Source organism: Gigantopelta aegis, chromosome 14 (assembly GCF_016097555.1).
Source record: "Gigantopelta aegis isolate Gae_Host chromosome 14, Gae_host_genome, whole genome shotgun sequence".
NCBI classification, from domain to species: Eukaryota; Metazoa; Mollusca; class Gastropoda; order Neomphalida; family Peltospiridae; genus Gigantopelta; species Gigantopelta aegis.
Window position 1 is genome coordinate 41097040 of NC_054712.1, and position 15028 is coordinate 41112067.

Below are 15028 nucleotides of genomic sequence, written 5' to 3' on the forward strand. Positions count from 1 at the left end.
TAATGTCACTACAGGTAATTGTGCGATCATACATCAAAATGACGAATCGTGCAATAATGCTCATACAGGGCTCAGTTATATATCTGTTTATTCATGGTTGACTTCAGATAGTGCATCTGTGAGCTTTGGAAATGATTCCCACACAGTCATTGCAGTTCGCGTCCCACGCCCAGTATCCTGTCAGTACATGAAACATGCGGAGGGCCTTAGACTTATCCATGCCGAGAGCAGTGGCTATGTCATGTGCAGGGAGGAATCGCAAACTCTGCCCTGTTCGAAAAGCCATACCTTCAAAGAAAGTTTCTGAGTTGCCATAACTGCAAGTACGACAACAGCTGTATCAACGGTTCGGATTAGGATCCTGCCATGCCCTCGCTATTCTCTGTTGAATTCCATGTCACAAGAACAAGGTGACATCCATGGAAGTGCAGACTTCTTACACCTGCAGGGAATAGTGCATTCTTTTGTGCATCCACACCGGATAGGTTCATTTCAGATCTTTGCGGCTTCCGGTAGTGTTGTCCAAATCGGTTTAAACTGACCGTTATATGTTTTTTCCCAACCCCACTCACTTGGGACATGGCAACTGAGGTCGTGCATGTAGAGCATGTTCCCAGCATTATTATTGGTACACTGAACGGCTAACATGCTGCACCAGAGCATGGTATACAGGCGGAATGGATTCCAGAACTCTTTATTTGCAAACTGTTTCTTTCATACTGTATTAATGTCAGTACAGGTAACTGTGCGATCATACATTAAAATGACGAATCGTGCAATAATGCTCATACAGGACATACAGTTAAATCCGTTTGTTCATGGTTGACTTCAGATAGTGCATCTGTGAGCTTTGGAAATGATTCCCACACAGTCATTGCAGTTCGCTTCCCACGTCCAGCAAACGTTGACACAGTGTCGCATCCTGTCTGTGCATGAAACATGTGGAGGGCCTTAGACTTATCCAAGCCCAGAGCAGTGGCTATGTCATGTGCAGGGAGGAATCGGAAACTCTTCCCTGTTCCAAAATCCAACCATACCTTCAAAGAAAGTCTTTGAGTTGCCATAACTGCAAGTACGACAACATCTGTATCAACGGTTCGGATTAGGATCCTGTTATGCCCTCTCTGTGCCGTATCAGTTGCATGAAGGATCATGCGGCCATCTACCTCTTCTTAGCTGCATGGAGCAAGTGAATCTGTGTCTAGTATGACTACTAACTCCATGCTCTGGTCTTCAACTGATTTGATTATTTCAATGGACAGGCATCTGAAAAGGTATGTCTTGCTTTTTTTCGACACGAAGAACATTCTGCCATTTTCCTGGACTTCTAACTGAGGTACTCACACGTCGACGAACTCCCTTGCCATGCTTTTTGGGAGTCTTGCTCTTGACTTTCAAGCTGGTAATGGTCCCACGCCAGGTCACGTCGGGTTGCAGATTTATACTGGCAGAGAACAGATGGGATGAAGACCTCTTTAGCATATTCTCGAAGATTCCCTGCCTGGGACAAGGATGGAGGGAAAGGTTAATTTTCATGACGGAAAAACCATCAAGGTTTCTCCTCACATGTCTGAAATGCAATGTAAAGGCGGGAAAACAGTTGCGCATCTCTCTTTAATGAGACTACCTTCAGTTTGTCTTTAGGCCGGGCTTTTGCCGATGAGCTGCCAAATAATGGCTACTTGTTCCGGGAGAGAACATCATCGACAGGCTTTTTGCACTCAATGCGCCTTTCTTGCACAAATGATTCCAAGCCTCCTTACTCATCTTCTGCACAGTTTGTACACTGTGAGTAACCGATGAGCTTGCGATGTCTTCTGTGATACAAGTGAGCTGACATCTTTGTTGAAGAACTGAACAATCACTCTTGCAACATCTGGACCAGCAACCACCCATCTTTGGATTGTCCATCATACCAACAGCTCCTCCATCTCCCTTTCATGTGCCTGGTACATGGCAGTGGAGAAAAATATACGCTTAGTCTTTTGCACACGAACATTCCAGCTCGAAATTCTTCCAACACTTGATGGTGTGTCCTATGAAGACCTAGCATGTCTCGCAAGTGGACAGTGATTTATCTCGCATAGTGCATGCAATCAAGAGCAAACCATGGGAGAAGCTCCCAGAGAGAATCTAAGTGCACGTCATAGTCAGCTTCCCTCACGGAGCACACAAAGGTCAGAATGCAAACCTCTAATGTCAATGCAAGACTCCAGTACTGGAATTGTGGAAATTCTTTGATTCTTCTTTGACACCGTTCCTTGAATAATAACTGTTTATCCTTGTCAGTTGCTCTTGCATAGTCATCGTAATGCTGCACTATGTTCAATGCTACAGCTGTGACCTGCGTTACGTGTATGTGCAAAATGTGCATTTCGCAGGAAGGAATCTGATGTTCCTGCTGAAGCAATGTCAGCTTGAATCAATACTTCTACCCGGCCACTTCTAACCAGTCACCTGTTGTCTTCGGGGCAGCCATTTCAATGTGCAACCCTCCAAACAAAACAACACATTGGTTCTCTCCATATTTCTCGGACCATTAATATCTTTACTACAAAATGAGATATTGAGCTAAATAGCACATATTCAGTGCCACCATTGGATGCCTAGACACCTAAAATGTGGATTTAGGCGTTAAAACTATTGATATCTTTACTAATAAATGAGATATTGAGCAAAATAGCTTGTGGAATGTGGCCATCTTGGATTTTAAGATGGGTCCACATATTCAGTGTCATATTTCGATTCCTAGACCCGTAAAATGTGGGTCTAGGCGTTAAACCTGTATTACTGCTAAATCAGATTGAACAAAATAGCTTGTTTCAAACATTGTTTGTCAGCATTGGATTCCTAAACCCCTAAAGTATAGGCATTTCAACTGTCTCGATATATGTACAAGTTAAAGAGATATTAAACAAAGCAGGTCCATAATGGTTGCCATCTTGGATTTAAATATAGTAGCCATACGGGGTGCAATTTCCGGTGGCTCCTGGACTAAGAATCCTTGCATTGGCTTACCGTGTATCAACTTTCATGCTTTTAAGGGAAAGTGCACAATAGACCTCTGTTTTGGAGCTTAGCCACCCAGCTAATATTTTTAAAAGTAAAACACATCTTACATATTATTATGTATATTAACGGTATATGTTTACAATACTTGTTATATTTCTTTAAGTCATACATATTTTACACATCATTATGAATTTTAACGTTATATTTTTTGTTTTTACAATATTTATTATATTTCTTAAAGTAATACACATTTTACACATTATTATGTATATTAACAGTATATTTTTACAGCATGTTTTATATTTTAAAGTAATACACATTTTAGACATTAGTATGTATATTAACGGTATATGTTTACAATATTTGTTATATTTATTTAAGTAATACACATTTTACACATTATTATGTATATTAATAGTATTTATTTACAACAGTTATTATATTTTTTTAAGTAATAAGAATATTTTTCATTGGAGAGTATATTAATTTAATTTTAACATGAGAATATATGTATATAGTTTATATTTTATAGTCAAAAACAAATGCATATATGCTGCAAAATTCAACGCCGTACAAAAGGTCATGAAACTTTAAAAAACAGTTTTAGAACTATATTTTACTTTATGAAGAATAAATTTCAAAATATTCACTGATGACCTCTCGTCTTGTTTTAGGATTCACCTAATTAGCATATTACGAGCAGAATTTACCTCTCAAATTACAGCACCGTGTTATAAATTCTAACTTGTTAAACAGTCATATGGTATAAAATCCGCTTATAAAAATTTCAATGGTACTTTTATTCATCAATAATTTATTCTCTTGTGCGTGACGGTGAATGTGTAAAGAGTATAAATACTGTGTGTCTATCTTCACCGGTCATCACAGTTCTCAGTTCAGTCTTCAGAATCCCGTCGTCCTAGTACAACAACAGTCAACATGAACGTAAGTTTTCCTAGACAAATATTCCGTGATATTCATCGAATTGTTTTCCATGCTTTGCTAGCTTTGCTTGTTTTATGGAACTGTTTAAAACTTTCTGTTTAATTCAGTAATAGAATAGTGCTTAAGCGTTAAGGTGCGTTCACACCTGTAGTATCCACACCTGTAGTATTTAACCGAGTTGTATTGTGAAAGTATTATGATCGTCTAACTGTTTGTTTTATATACAAACACAAAAGAAGTATTCCGCGTGACATATCTAAACAGTTCTTATTTATAATATTTAATATCTAATTTTTATCAAAGTTATTTTCTTTTTTATTATAGGGTAACAATGCATAGTTTACGTTGTAGAGTCAAAGATTAACATTCTTGGGGTAAAAGTAATTTTGTCCTAAAATGCTACATTTTTGTGGTTAGTGACTGGAGGATCAACTTAAATATTTATAAGAAAATTTTTTTTCTATTCTTATTTGCAGACCGCCTTGTCCACCGTTCTGTTCGCACTTGTGTGCTGCACTGCTCTTGCCTGGTACCCCACCTACAACTACGGACATGGTGCTGGTTACCATGGAGTCGCTGGTCTCCACGGAATCGGCGGTCTCCATGGAGCCGCTGGTCTCCACGGACTCGCTGGCTATGGTGGCCCCGTTTACGGACATGCCGGTTATGGTTACGGATACCCAGGTTATGGTTCCGGTGAGTTCAATGTAATTGATTACTTCTACTAATGAAATTAGTCTCACTGTTAAGAGAAACGCATACCCAATAAAAGTTTCAAGCAAAGTCGTCAAAGTTTGGTAGCGATGTAACAGAAAAGGACTATGCAATATCCATTATTCTTACGTTCTTAACATATTTAATTGTCCATCCTCTGTATATGCACCTCTTTGCAAATGTGACTGTATATATAACGTAACATATATGTCAGTATAGTTTATTAGATTTAAGCTTTCCAACCCAGACATACATTTGATATTCAGTTAAAATATATGTTATGTTGCATATACAAACATGCTCGTCATACAAAACCCTAATTTTATTATAAAAACCAATACAAACATCTATACTATTCACATCACAGGGAAGCACGATTCACAAGCATAGCAGATATTAACAAAAACAATCATAATGTGATGTCGTTTATGTAGATTTCTCTTTGATCCACCACGCTCGTCAATATATATATATATATATATATATATATATATATATATATATATATATATATATATATATATATATATATATATATATAATTTCCCCTTTAATCAACCCACACTCATAAAAACACACAGAATATATTATTATTTCAGTTTTAGTCAACCCACACTCGTGAAACCATACACATATTATTATTATTATTTCACTTTGATCCACTCAAACTCGTAAAAACATACATATATTATTATTTTTCTTTTGATCAACCCACACTCGTCAAACCATAAACATAAACATATTATTATTTCCCTTTGATCCACTCACACTGGTGAAAACATATACATCTTATTATACCCCTTTGATCCACACACATCCGTGAAAACATATACTAGTACATATTATTATTTCCCTTTGATCCACTCACACTGGTGAAAACATATACATCTTATTATACCCCTTTGATCCACACACACTCGTGAAAACATATACTAGTACATATTATTATTTCCCTTTGATCCAGTCAGTCGTGAAAACATATACATATTACTATTTTCCTTTTGACCAACCATACTAGTGAAAACATATACATATTATTGTTCATAGGATACGGACACGGATATGGTAACGGACACGGAAATGGACTCGGAGCTGCACTTGGTTTCGCTGGACACGGACACGGACTTGGACTAGGCGTCCGTGGACTTGGTCTCGCTGGACACGGACACGGGCTCGGAGCTGGACTTGGTTTCGCTGGACACGGACACGGACTTGGAGCTGGACTTGGTCTCGCTGGACACGGACACGGAGCTGGACTTGATTTCGCTGGACACGGACTTGGACTAGGCGTCCGTGGACTTGGTCTCGCTGGACACGGACACGGGCTCGGAGCTGGACTTGGTTTCGCTGGACACGGACACGGACTTGGAGCTGGACTTGGTCTCGCTGGACACGGACACGGAGCTGGACTTGATTTCGCTGGACACGGACTTGGACTAGGCGTCCGTGGACTTGGTCTCGCTGGACACGGGCTCGGAGCTGGACTTGGTTTCGCTGGACACGGACACGGACTTGGACTAGGCGTTCGTGGACTTGGTTTCGCTGGATACGGACACGGGCTCGGAGCTGGACTTGGTTTCGCTGGACACGGACACGGACTCGGATTCGGAGCACGTGGACTTGGACTAGGCATCCGTGGACTTGGATTTGGAGGACGTGGATTTGGATTCGGCGGACGAGGACTTGGATACGGACACGCTCTGTACCACTGAGGACTTGCCTCAAAGACTTAACAACACAATCTGTTTTAATAAATGTAAATATGTTATATAGTTATTCCAGTCTTCTGTTGTTTGTGTTATATATCAATGTGAATTAAATATGAGTTGAACGTCGCCAGTCTCTAGTACACTATCTAATCTACGACTGGCATATTGCAATGTCGTGTCTGAACCAAAGTAATAGACGATTTAGCCTAGGGGTTAGAAGAAACGTCTAATGTGCAACAGATAATGTTACTGATCTCTGCCAGTGATGTTATATTTGTGTATGTTGCATTGTGTGACTCAATGAGCAGTCATCTAAGGGTAATGGTATGTACTGTTTATGGAAAAGTTGTATAAAAATCACTTTTGACAATAATGATAATAATTTGTCTTTAACGACTATAGGAGTCCGTCACAATGATATATTATAATATACAAAACACTTTTTGATACCAATGAGAATCATTAAAGGGACATTCCTGAGTTTGCTGCATTGTAAGGTGTTTCCGACTAATAAAATACTTCTACGATTAAACTTACATATTAAATATATTTTTTTGTTTAGAATATCACTGTCTGTATAGTCAATGTGTTTCTGGTCGTCTTAATATTTGTTAGAAGCCCAAACTGGATTTTGTCTTCAAATAATTTTGTATGTACGAAAGAATTATATTTTTGGAAATAAAATGAAATTTAACCTAGTACAAATATTAGAACGATCAGAAACGCGTCTAATATACAGCCACGAATATTTTATGCAGAAAAATATATTTGATATGTAATTGCAATCGTTAAAAAGTCTTTGTTAGTCGATAACATCTTAAAAAGTGCTGCAAACGCGGGAATGTCCCTTTAAGCATTGACGGCTATCAGGTGTCATAGTAGTATGATAATAATAATAATAATAATAATAATAATAATAATATAACCGTGTCCGGTGTATCGACGCGTCCGGTGATTCGGCGCACTTGGTATTTTGTTTAAGTATGCTTAGAAATTGTCATGTTGTCGGTGTTTTTAACGAATTAAAGTTCAATTCCTTTTTCAATGGTTAATCAAGTTTCAACATATTTATTGTTAAGGATGCAATTAAAAAAAATATCAGAATTATTAATAATTATATCATAATTTCAAAATAAATCATTCACCTGTTTTCGTGTATATAAACGCAAAGTAGGTCAGCCTTATTGATATTAAGAATGTTAAAACCAGTCTAAAAACACCTTTCCCGCATTTTTTAAATTATAGTAAACGGTATATATTTTTATTTTCGGTTATTTTTATTTAAACTGAAAAGGAAAACACAAATGCAAAGAAAACGAAACTTTTACACCTTAATTGGCAGTCATTCCAGTTCACAACTGTCACATTGTTATAAAAAATAAAAGCGAAATAAGATCCACGTATGTGCACAATCTACCCGAGAAAAATCCATGAAGGCATCTTAGCCATGCATGATAATGAACATGTATGCATCCGCAGTACTGTGCCACTCAAGAAAATGATTCCGAAACTGATCACGAGATGGTTCATGTCTGATTTTTCGTTTTCATAATAACATTTTTAGCAAGACAAAACAAAAAGGTACTAAAATAAATCTGGGACAATTGTGTAGCGTTTATGGGCTAAAAGTGAGGTCATGGGCGGTTTATAAATAGCTGGGTCAATGATCCACATCTACTGCGCCGAATCACCGGACATGAAAATCGTTTTGGATACAAGCGGGTGTCTGCATTTATGCACAATTTTAAAATGTTTATTTACTACAGACATAAAACAATTTGTAGTGTATCTTAGATTATGCATTGCTTCATTGGTGAGAGACACATTTTATTAAGTATTTCACAGTTTTCACATAGAAAATGGTTTTTGAATGCTTAGGTGCGCCAATACACCGGACAGCACTGTAATAATAATAATAATAATAATAATAACAAAAGTAATAAGCGATATTGATGATCTTTCTAGACAGACTAGTATTGAAGAAACAATTAACAAATTATTAAACGATTTTGCAAATGTTATGAAGGAAAGTGCTGAGAAAGCAGTCGGTAATATTGACAACAACAATAAATATATTAGAAAATACACAGAATCAAATAATAAAGCATGATTTGGAAAGGAATGTAGAACAGCAACAACGGCCTCGGGCATAAGGCTGATAGGTGCAGGGTTCGTAGCCCAATACCGGCTCCAACCCAGAGCAAGTTCTAACGACTCAGTGGATAGGTGTAAGACCACGGTAAACGGAAAAAGGAAACAGGAAACAAGGAATCAAAATGGGCTAGGATAAAACAAAACCGGTAGAAAAGAAACGGAAAAAAAGAAACAGGTTATATAGACTTTAATAAGTCTTAAAAACTACATTAAATACAGCACTATGCATCAATTAACGAAACCACATATTCAAAAATTTAAAACCATTTGGTAATGCGGATGTTGTGAAAAAAAATTTGCATTGCCTCAAAGTACTGAACTTAAAACTTTAAAATGTACTTTTACCAATCAAGTTCGTCTGTCATGGCGATTTTCCCATTTGTGACAGAGTTATGGCCCCTGAACTTTGCAAATGAGATGTAACTTAATCGAGATGCATTTTATGGTATTAGGAACACCAGGATGACCAGAAAAACATTTCGGTTCTTCGGAAATGGAAACTCTAAAGAGTAAAATAAAAATAATCTTTGATTTCAGTGATCATAAACGGCTCTAATAGTGAAAAATATGACTTAGTGTTTAAAAACTAGGTTCTGTCCCTTTAACATTAAGCAAATGTACTACTGTAAAACTCAATAATTGATGCATGCATTCATAGTCACAATTCAAAAACATTTCAATAGCAATCTTAACATTGACAGCTGTCCAGCATTCCGAAAAAAAAAAAAAAAAAAAAAAAACCCTACAGCATTAGTTTATGTATATGTAAGAATATCCAAAATGACGTCATTCAAAGTTTGACGTAACTTCCATTCAAAAAGACACCGCGTCACATAATCTTACGTTATTTGAATATCTAGTAATGGCAAATTGGAATGTGCGTGTACAGTTTACAAAAATACATTATATTAAGTTTGAGATTATATGATAAAATGATTATTACTCTCGTGTGTTTCGGTATCGTCAATATAATACATTCGGAATTAACGTAGGAAGTAGGAATAAAATATTTTTAATTCTTTATATATGATACTGGCGATACCGAAAACCACTTTGGTAAAAACATATATATGCGTGTGTGTGTGTGTGTGTGTGTGTGTGTGTGTGTGTGTGTGTGCAATGGTCTCTCCAGTATTCAGGAAAGGGATGGAGGGAATCTGTAGAGCTGTTTCCACTTATAGGAAGGGATTTGCAGGGTACAAGTACTTCGAAAATGTCTTGTAAACGATGATGAACCCGATTACTCTGGTAGTTCAAGACGATGATTTTGGATGGCGGCCTAAATAAAAGGATGGCGGATATTATAATCGCTGCCAATAGGTGGCAGGCGTATTTATAACTAGTCTTAAGAGATGGCGGATCCGCCATTGCTTATGACATGTAGCGAGACCCCTGGTGTGTGTGTGTGTGTGTGTTTTAGGTAAGAAATCGTTATATGTGTGTGTGTGTGTGTGTGTGTGTGTGTGTGTGTGTGTGTGGACTGGGAAAGGCCAATAATTATAAAAACCTTGTGGCGTTATTGCAAGTTAAACTGTCCATTTTAGACCCCCCAAAAGTAGTGGTCAATGTATTTTGTGACCATTATGAATAATTAATTTTGGAAAAACAAATAGTCGACAGGTGGCTGTTATACACAGGTAAAATAAAGAAGAAAATGTATTGGCGGGATTTTTGGTGGTCGTTATGGGCAAGTAGCCGTTATATAAAGATAACTGTTAGATCAGTCTCGACTGTCCATATATATATATGGAGCTTGTTTGTAACGGTCACTCAAGGGACCTGACAAAAGTGGCCGTTATGGACAAGTGGTTGTTATATACAGGTAAAGGAAAACAACAGAATCAACAGTCGTCAAAAAAAAAAAAATGAAATGAGAGAGAGAGAGAGAGAGAGAGAGAGAGAGAGAGAGAGAGAGAGAGAGAGAGAGAGAGAGAGAGAGAGCATCAATGTTATATGTTTCGTTGAAACTCATTCTATTATACACTTTTGGATTCGGGGCGGGACGTAGCCCAGTGGTATAGCGCTCGCTTGATGCGCGATCGGTGTGGGATCGATCCCCGTCAGTGGGCCCATTGGGCTATTTCTCGTTCCAGCCAGTGCACCACGAATGACCTTTCAAAGACCGTGGTATGTACTACCCTGTCTGTGGGATGGTGTATATAAAAGACCCCTTGCTGCTAATCGAAAAGTGTAGCCCATGAAGTGGCGACAGCGGGTTTCCTCTCTCAATATCTGTGTAGTCCTTAACCATATGTCTGACGCCATATAACCGTAAATAAAATGTGTTGAGTGCGTCGTTAAATAAAACATTTCTTTCTTTTTCTATTCTGTTACCTATTACATTAATGTATAATGGCTGAACCAACATACAAACATGGTGGCAGATTGTCGGAACTGCTCGTCTGACTAGCAGAAATCACACACCTTGGGATATACTACCTGTCAGTGTTGACGAATCAAATATATATGTAAATTCAATGCAAGCCTTACTTCAACCAATAACAAATCGCTTGATACCAAAACATGTAGATAGATAGATAGATAGATAGATATAGATAGGTATATAATATATATATATATAGATAGATAGATAGATAGATAGATAGATAGATAGATAGATAGATAGATAGGTATATAATGTTTTAAGTCTGGGAGTGGCAGATATGTCATATAACCGTAATTAAAATGTGTTGAGTGCGTCGTTAAATAAAATATTTCTTTCTTTCTGTAGATATATGCTTTGTTATTGCGGTATCAGTTTTGTCGGGCAGATTGTTTAACTTTGTTTACATACATTGGTCATGTCAGGCATTCATTGTTGATTGCAAATGTGAAAATATCAAATTTCATAATCTGTATCAAACAACATACTTCTACAATAATTCCTCAACCATATGTCCGACGCCATATAACCGTAAATAAAATGTGTTGAGTGCGTCAGTAAATAAAACATTTCCTTCTTCTACAATAATTGTTTTCGTCTTTAGATCGCGCAAGTATCCACTGATCGCGCTGCGGCATTAGTGGATCAGTCGTTAGTTTTCAGTGGGGTCGCTGTAATATCGGAAATATCCCATAGAACATCAGACTTAACACTGTCCCCCTCGAAAACAATTGAAAGTTGCATAATTTACTCCCAATATAATTAACGACTTGTTACTTATAAATTATGTAACGGTTACGGATCCATTCATAGAGCAGTGCGATTTTTCGATGACTACACTATCTACGGGTCCATTGCTGTTAAATAGTTTAAGTAGTACACATTTTACACATTATCATCTATATGAACGGTATATTGTTACAACATTTGTCACATTTCTAAAAAGTAATAATCATATTTATAATTGGACTGTATATTAATTTAATTTTAGCATGATACTATATTTATATAGTTTATATTTGTATATATACACGTACACAGTGACGTAGGAAGGATGCCAAAAAGTGTGGGCACACTTTTATATTTACACACTTTTACACTATTATCAAGCAAATATAAAGCAAAATATATCAAGGGGGCACATGCCCCCCTTGCCCCTCCCCCGTTTCCTACGCCAGTGATACACTGTTTACATAAATGTCATATAACCGTCCTTCCTTCCTTCCTTTCCTAAATGTCATCCTTAGTGAAACTTTCGTTGGCTTCCTTAGTTTAATTGCCAGTCAAAACCAAATGCATATATGCTGCAAAATTCAACGCCGTATTTGGGTACAAAAGGTCATGATAGTTTAAAAGGCAATATTAAAACTATATTTCACTTTATGAAGAATAAATTCTAAAATATTCATTGATGACCTCTCGTCTTGTCCGAGGATTCACCTAATTAGCATATTACGAGCAGAATTCGCCTCTGAGATTACAGCACCGTGTTTTAAATGTCCACCTGTTAAACAGTCATATGGTATAGAATCCGATTGTAATGTTCAATGGTAGTTTTATTCATAACTAATTATTCTCTTGTGCGTGGTGGTGAATGTGTAAATAGTATAAATACCGTGTGCCTATCTTCACTGGTCATCACAGTTCTCAGTTCAGTCTTCAGAATCCCGTCGTTCTAGTACAACAACAGTCAACATGAACGTGAGTGTTCCTAGATACATTTTCCATTATATTAATCGAATTCTTTTTCAAGTTTTGCTAGCTTTGCTAGCTTTCCTCGTTTTATTGAACTGTTTAAACGTTCTGTTTTAAGTAGACATAGAATAGTGCGTAAGCGTATTCAGCTGAGTTGTATTGTGAAAGTATGATCGTCTAACTGTTTGTTTTATATACAAACACAAAAGACATATTCCGCGTGACAAAAAGGTTTGTTTTTCTTATTTGCAGACTGCCCTGTCCACCGTTCTGTTCGCACTTGTGTGCTGCACTGCTCTCGCCTGGTACCCCACCTACAACTACGGACATGGTGCTGGTTACCATGGAGTCGCTGGTCTCCACGGAATCGGTGGTCTCCATGGAGCCGCTGGTCTCCACGGACTCGCTGGCTATGGTGGCCCCGTTTACGGACATGCCGGTTATGGTTACGGATACCCAGGTTATGGTTACGGTGAGTTCAATGTAATTGATTACTTCTACTAATGAAATTAGTCTCACTGTTAAGAGAAACGCATACCCAATAAAAGTTTCAAGCAAAGTCGTCAAAGTTTGGTAGCGATGTAACAGAAAAGGACTATGCAATATGCATTATACTTACGTTCTTAACATATTTAATTTTCCATCCTCTATATATGCACCTCTTTTCAAATGTGACTGTATATATAACGTAACATATATGTCAGTATAGTTTATTAGATTTAAGCTTTCCATCCCAGACATATATTTGATATTCAGTTAAAATATATGTTATGTTACATATACAAACATGATCGTCACACAAAACCATAATTTGATTATAAAAATCAATACAAACATCTATACTATTCACATCACAGGGAAGCACGATTCACAAGCATAGCACATATTAACAAAAACAATCATAATGTGATGTCGTTTATGTAGATTTCTCTTTGATCCACCACGCTCGTGAATATATATATATATATATATATATATATATATATATATATATATATATATATATATATATATATATAATTTCCCCTTTGATCAACCCACACTCATAAAAACACACAGAATATATTATTATTTCAGTTTTAGTCAACCCACACTCGTGAAACCATACACATATTATTATTATTATTTCACTTTGATCCACTCAAACTCGTAAAAATATACATATATTATTATTTTTCTTTTGATCAACCCACACTCGTCAAACCATAAACATAAACATATTATTATTTCCCTTTGATCCACTCACACTGGTGAAAACATATACATCTTATTATACCCCTTTGATCCACACACACTCGTGAAAACATATACTAGTACATATTATTATTTCCCTTTGATCCACTCACACTGGTGAAAACATATACATCTTATTATACCCCTTTGATCCACACACACTCGTGAAAACATATATTAGTACATATTATTATTTCCCTTTGGTCCAGTCAGTCGTGAAAACATACATATTACTATTTTCCTTTTGACCAACCATACTAGTGAAATCATATACATATTATTGTTCATAGGATACGGACACGGATACGGTTACGGACACGGACACGGACTCGGAGCTGGACTTGGTTTCGCTGGACACGGACACGGGCTCGGAGCTGGACTTGGTTTCGCTGGACACGGACACGGACTTGGACTAGGCGTCCGTGGACTTGGTCTCGCTGGACACGGACACGGGCTAGGAGCTGGACTTGGTTTCGCTGGACACGGACACGGACTTGGAGCTGGACTTGGTCTCGCTGGACACGGACACGGAGCTGGACTTGGTTTCGCTGGACACGGACTTGGACTAGGCGTCCGTGGACTTGGTCTCGCTGGACACGGGCTCGGAGCTGGACTTGGTTTCGCTGGACACGGACACGGACTTGGACTAGGCGTCCGTGGACTTGGTTTCGCTGGACACGGACACGGACTTGGACTAGGCGTCCGTGGACTTGGTTTCGCTGGACACGGACACGGACACGGACACGGACTCGGATTCGGAGCACGTGGACTTGGACTAGGCATCCGTGGACTTGGATTTGGAGGACGTGGATTTGGATTCGGAGGACGAGGTCTGGGATACGGACACGCTCTGTACCACTGAGGACTTGCCTCAAAGACTTAACAACACAATCTGTTTTAATAAATGTAAATGTGTTATATTCAAGTGTTATATAGTTATTCCAGTCTTCTGTTGTTTGTGTTATATACCAATGTGAATTAAATATGAGTTGAACGTCGCCAGTCTCTAGTACACTATCTAATCTACGACTGGCATATTGCAATGTCGTGTCTGAACCAAAGTAATAGACGATTTAGCCTAGGGGTTAGAAGAAACGTCTAATGTGCAACAGATAATGTTAAAGATCTCTGCCAGTGATGTTATATTTGTGTATGTTGGATTGTGTGACTCAATGAGCAGTCA

General features: G+C 37.7%; 2 protein-coding genes across 2 annotated transcripts; both read left to right on the top strand.

Annotated features, from left to right (window-relative positions):
• The first annotated feature begins 3951 nt into the window (after positions 1 to 3951).
• Positions 3952 to 6383, top strand: LOC121389251 (glycine-rich cell wall structural protein 1-like). The gene is made up of 3 exons (XM_041520850.1): positions 3952 to 3957; positions 4434 to 4653; positions 5719 to 6383. The coding sequence occupies exons 1-3, from the start codon at positions 3952 to 3954 to the stop codon at positions 6381 to 6383; spliced, it is 891 nt and encodes a 296-aa protein (XP_041376784.1).
• A 6229-nt stretch (positions 6384 to 12612) lies between these two features.
• Positions 12613 to 14707, top strand: LOC121389252 (glycine-rich cell wall structural protein 1-like). Its single transcript, XM_041520851.1, has 3 exons — positions 12613 to 12618; positions 12865 to 13084; positions 14136 to 14707. Exons 1-3 carry the CDS (start codon positions 12613 to 12615, stop codon positions 14705 to 14707), a joined length of 798 nt encoding a protein of 265 aa, XP_041376785.1.
• Positions 14708 to 15028: the final 321 nt, after the last annotated feature.

Bases quoted from the DNA above. Each gene is read 5' to 3' on its own strand.
- LOC121389251 (XM_041520850.1), top strand. The intron at 4,654-5,718 runs GTGAGTTCAATG...TATTGTTCATAG, and splicing joins ATACCCAGGTTATGGTTCCG to GATACGGACACGGATATGGT.
- LOC121389252 (XM_041520851.1), top strand. The intron at 13,085-14,135 runs GTGAGTTCAATG...TATTGTTCATAG, and splicing joins ATACCCAGGTTATGGTTACG to GATACGGACACGGATACGGT.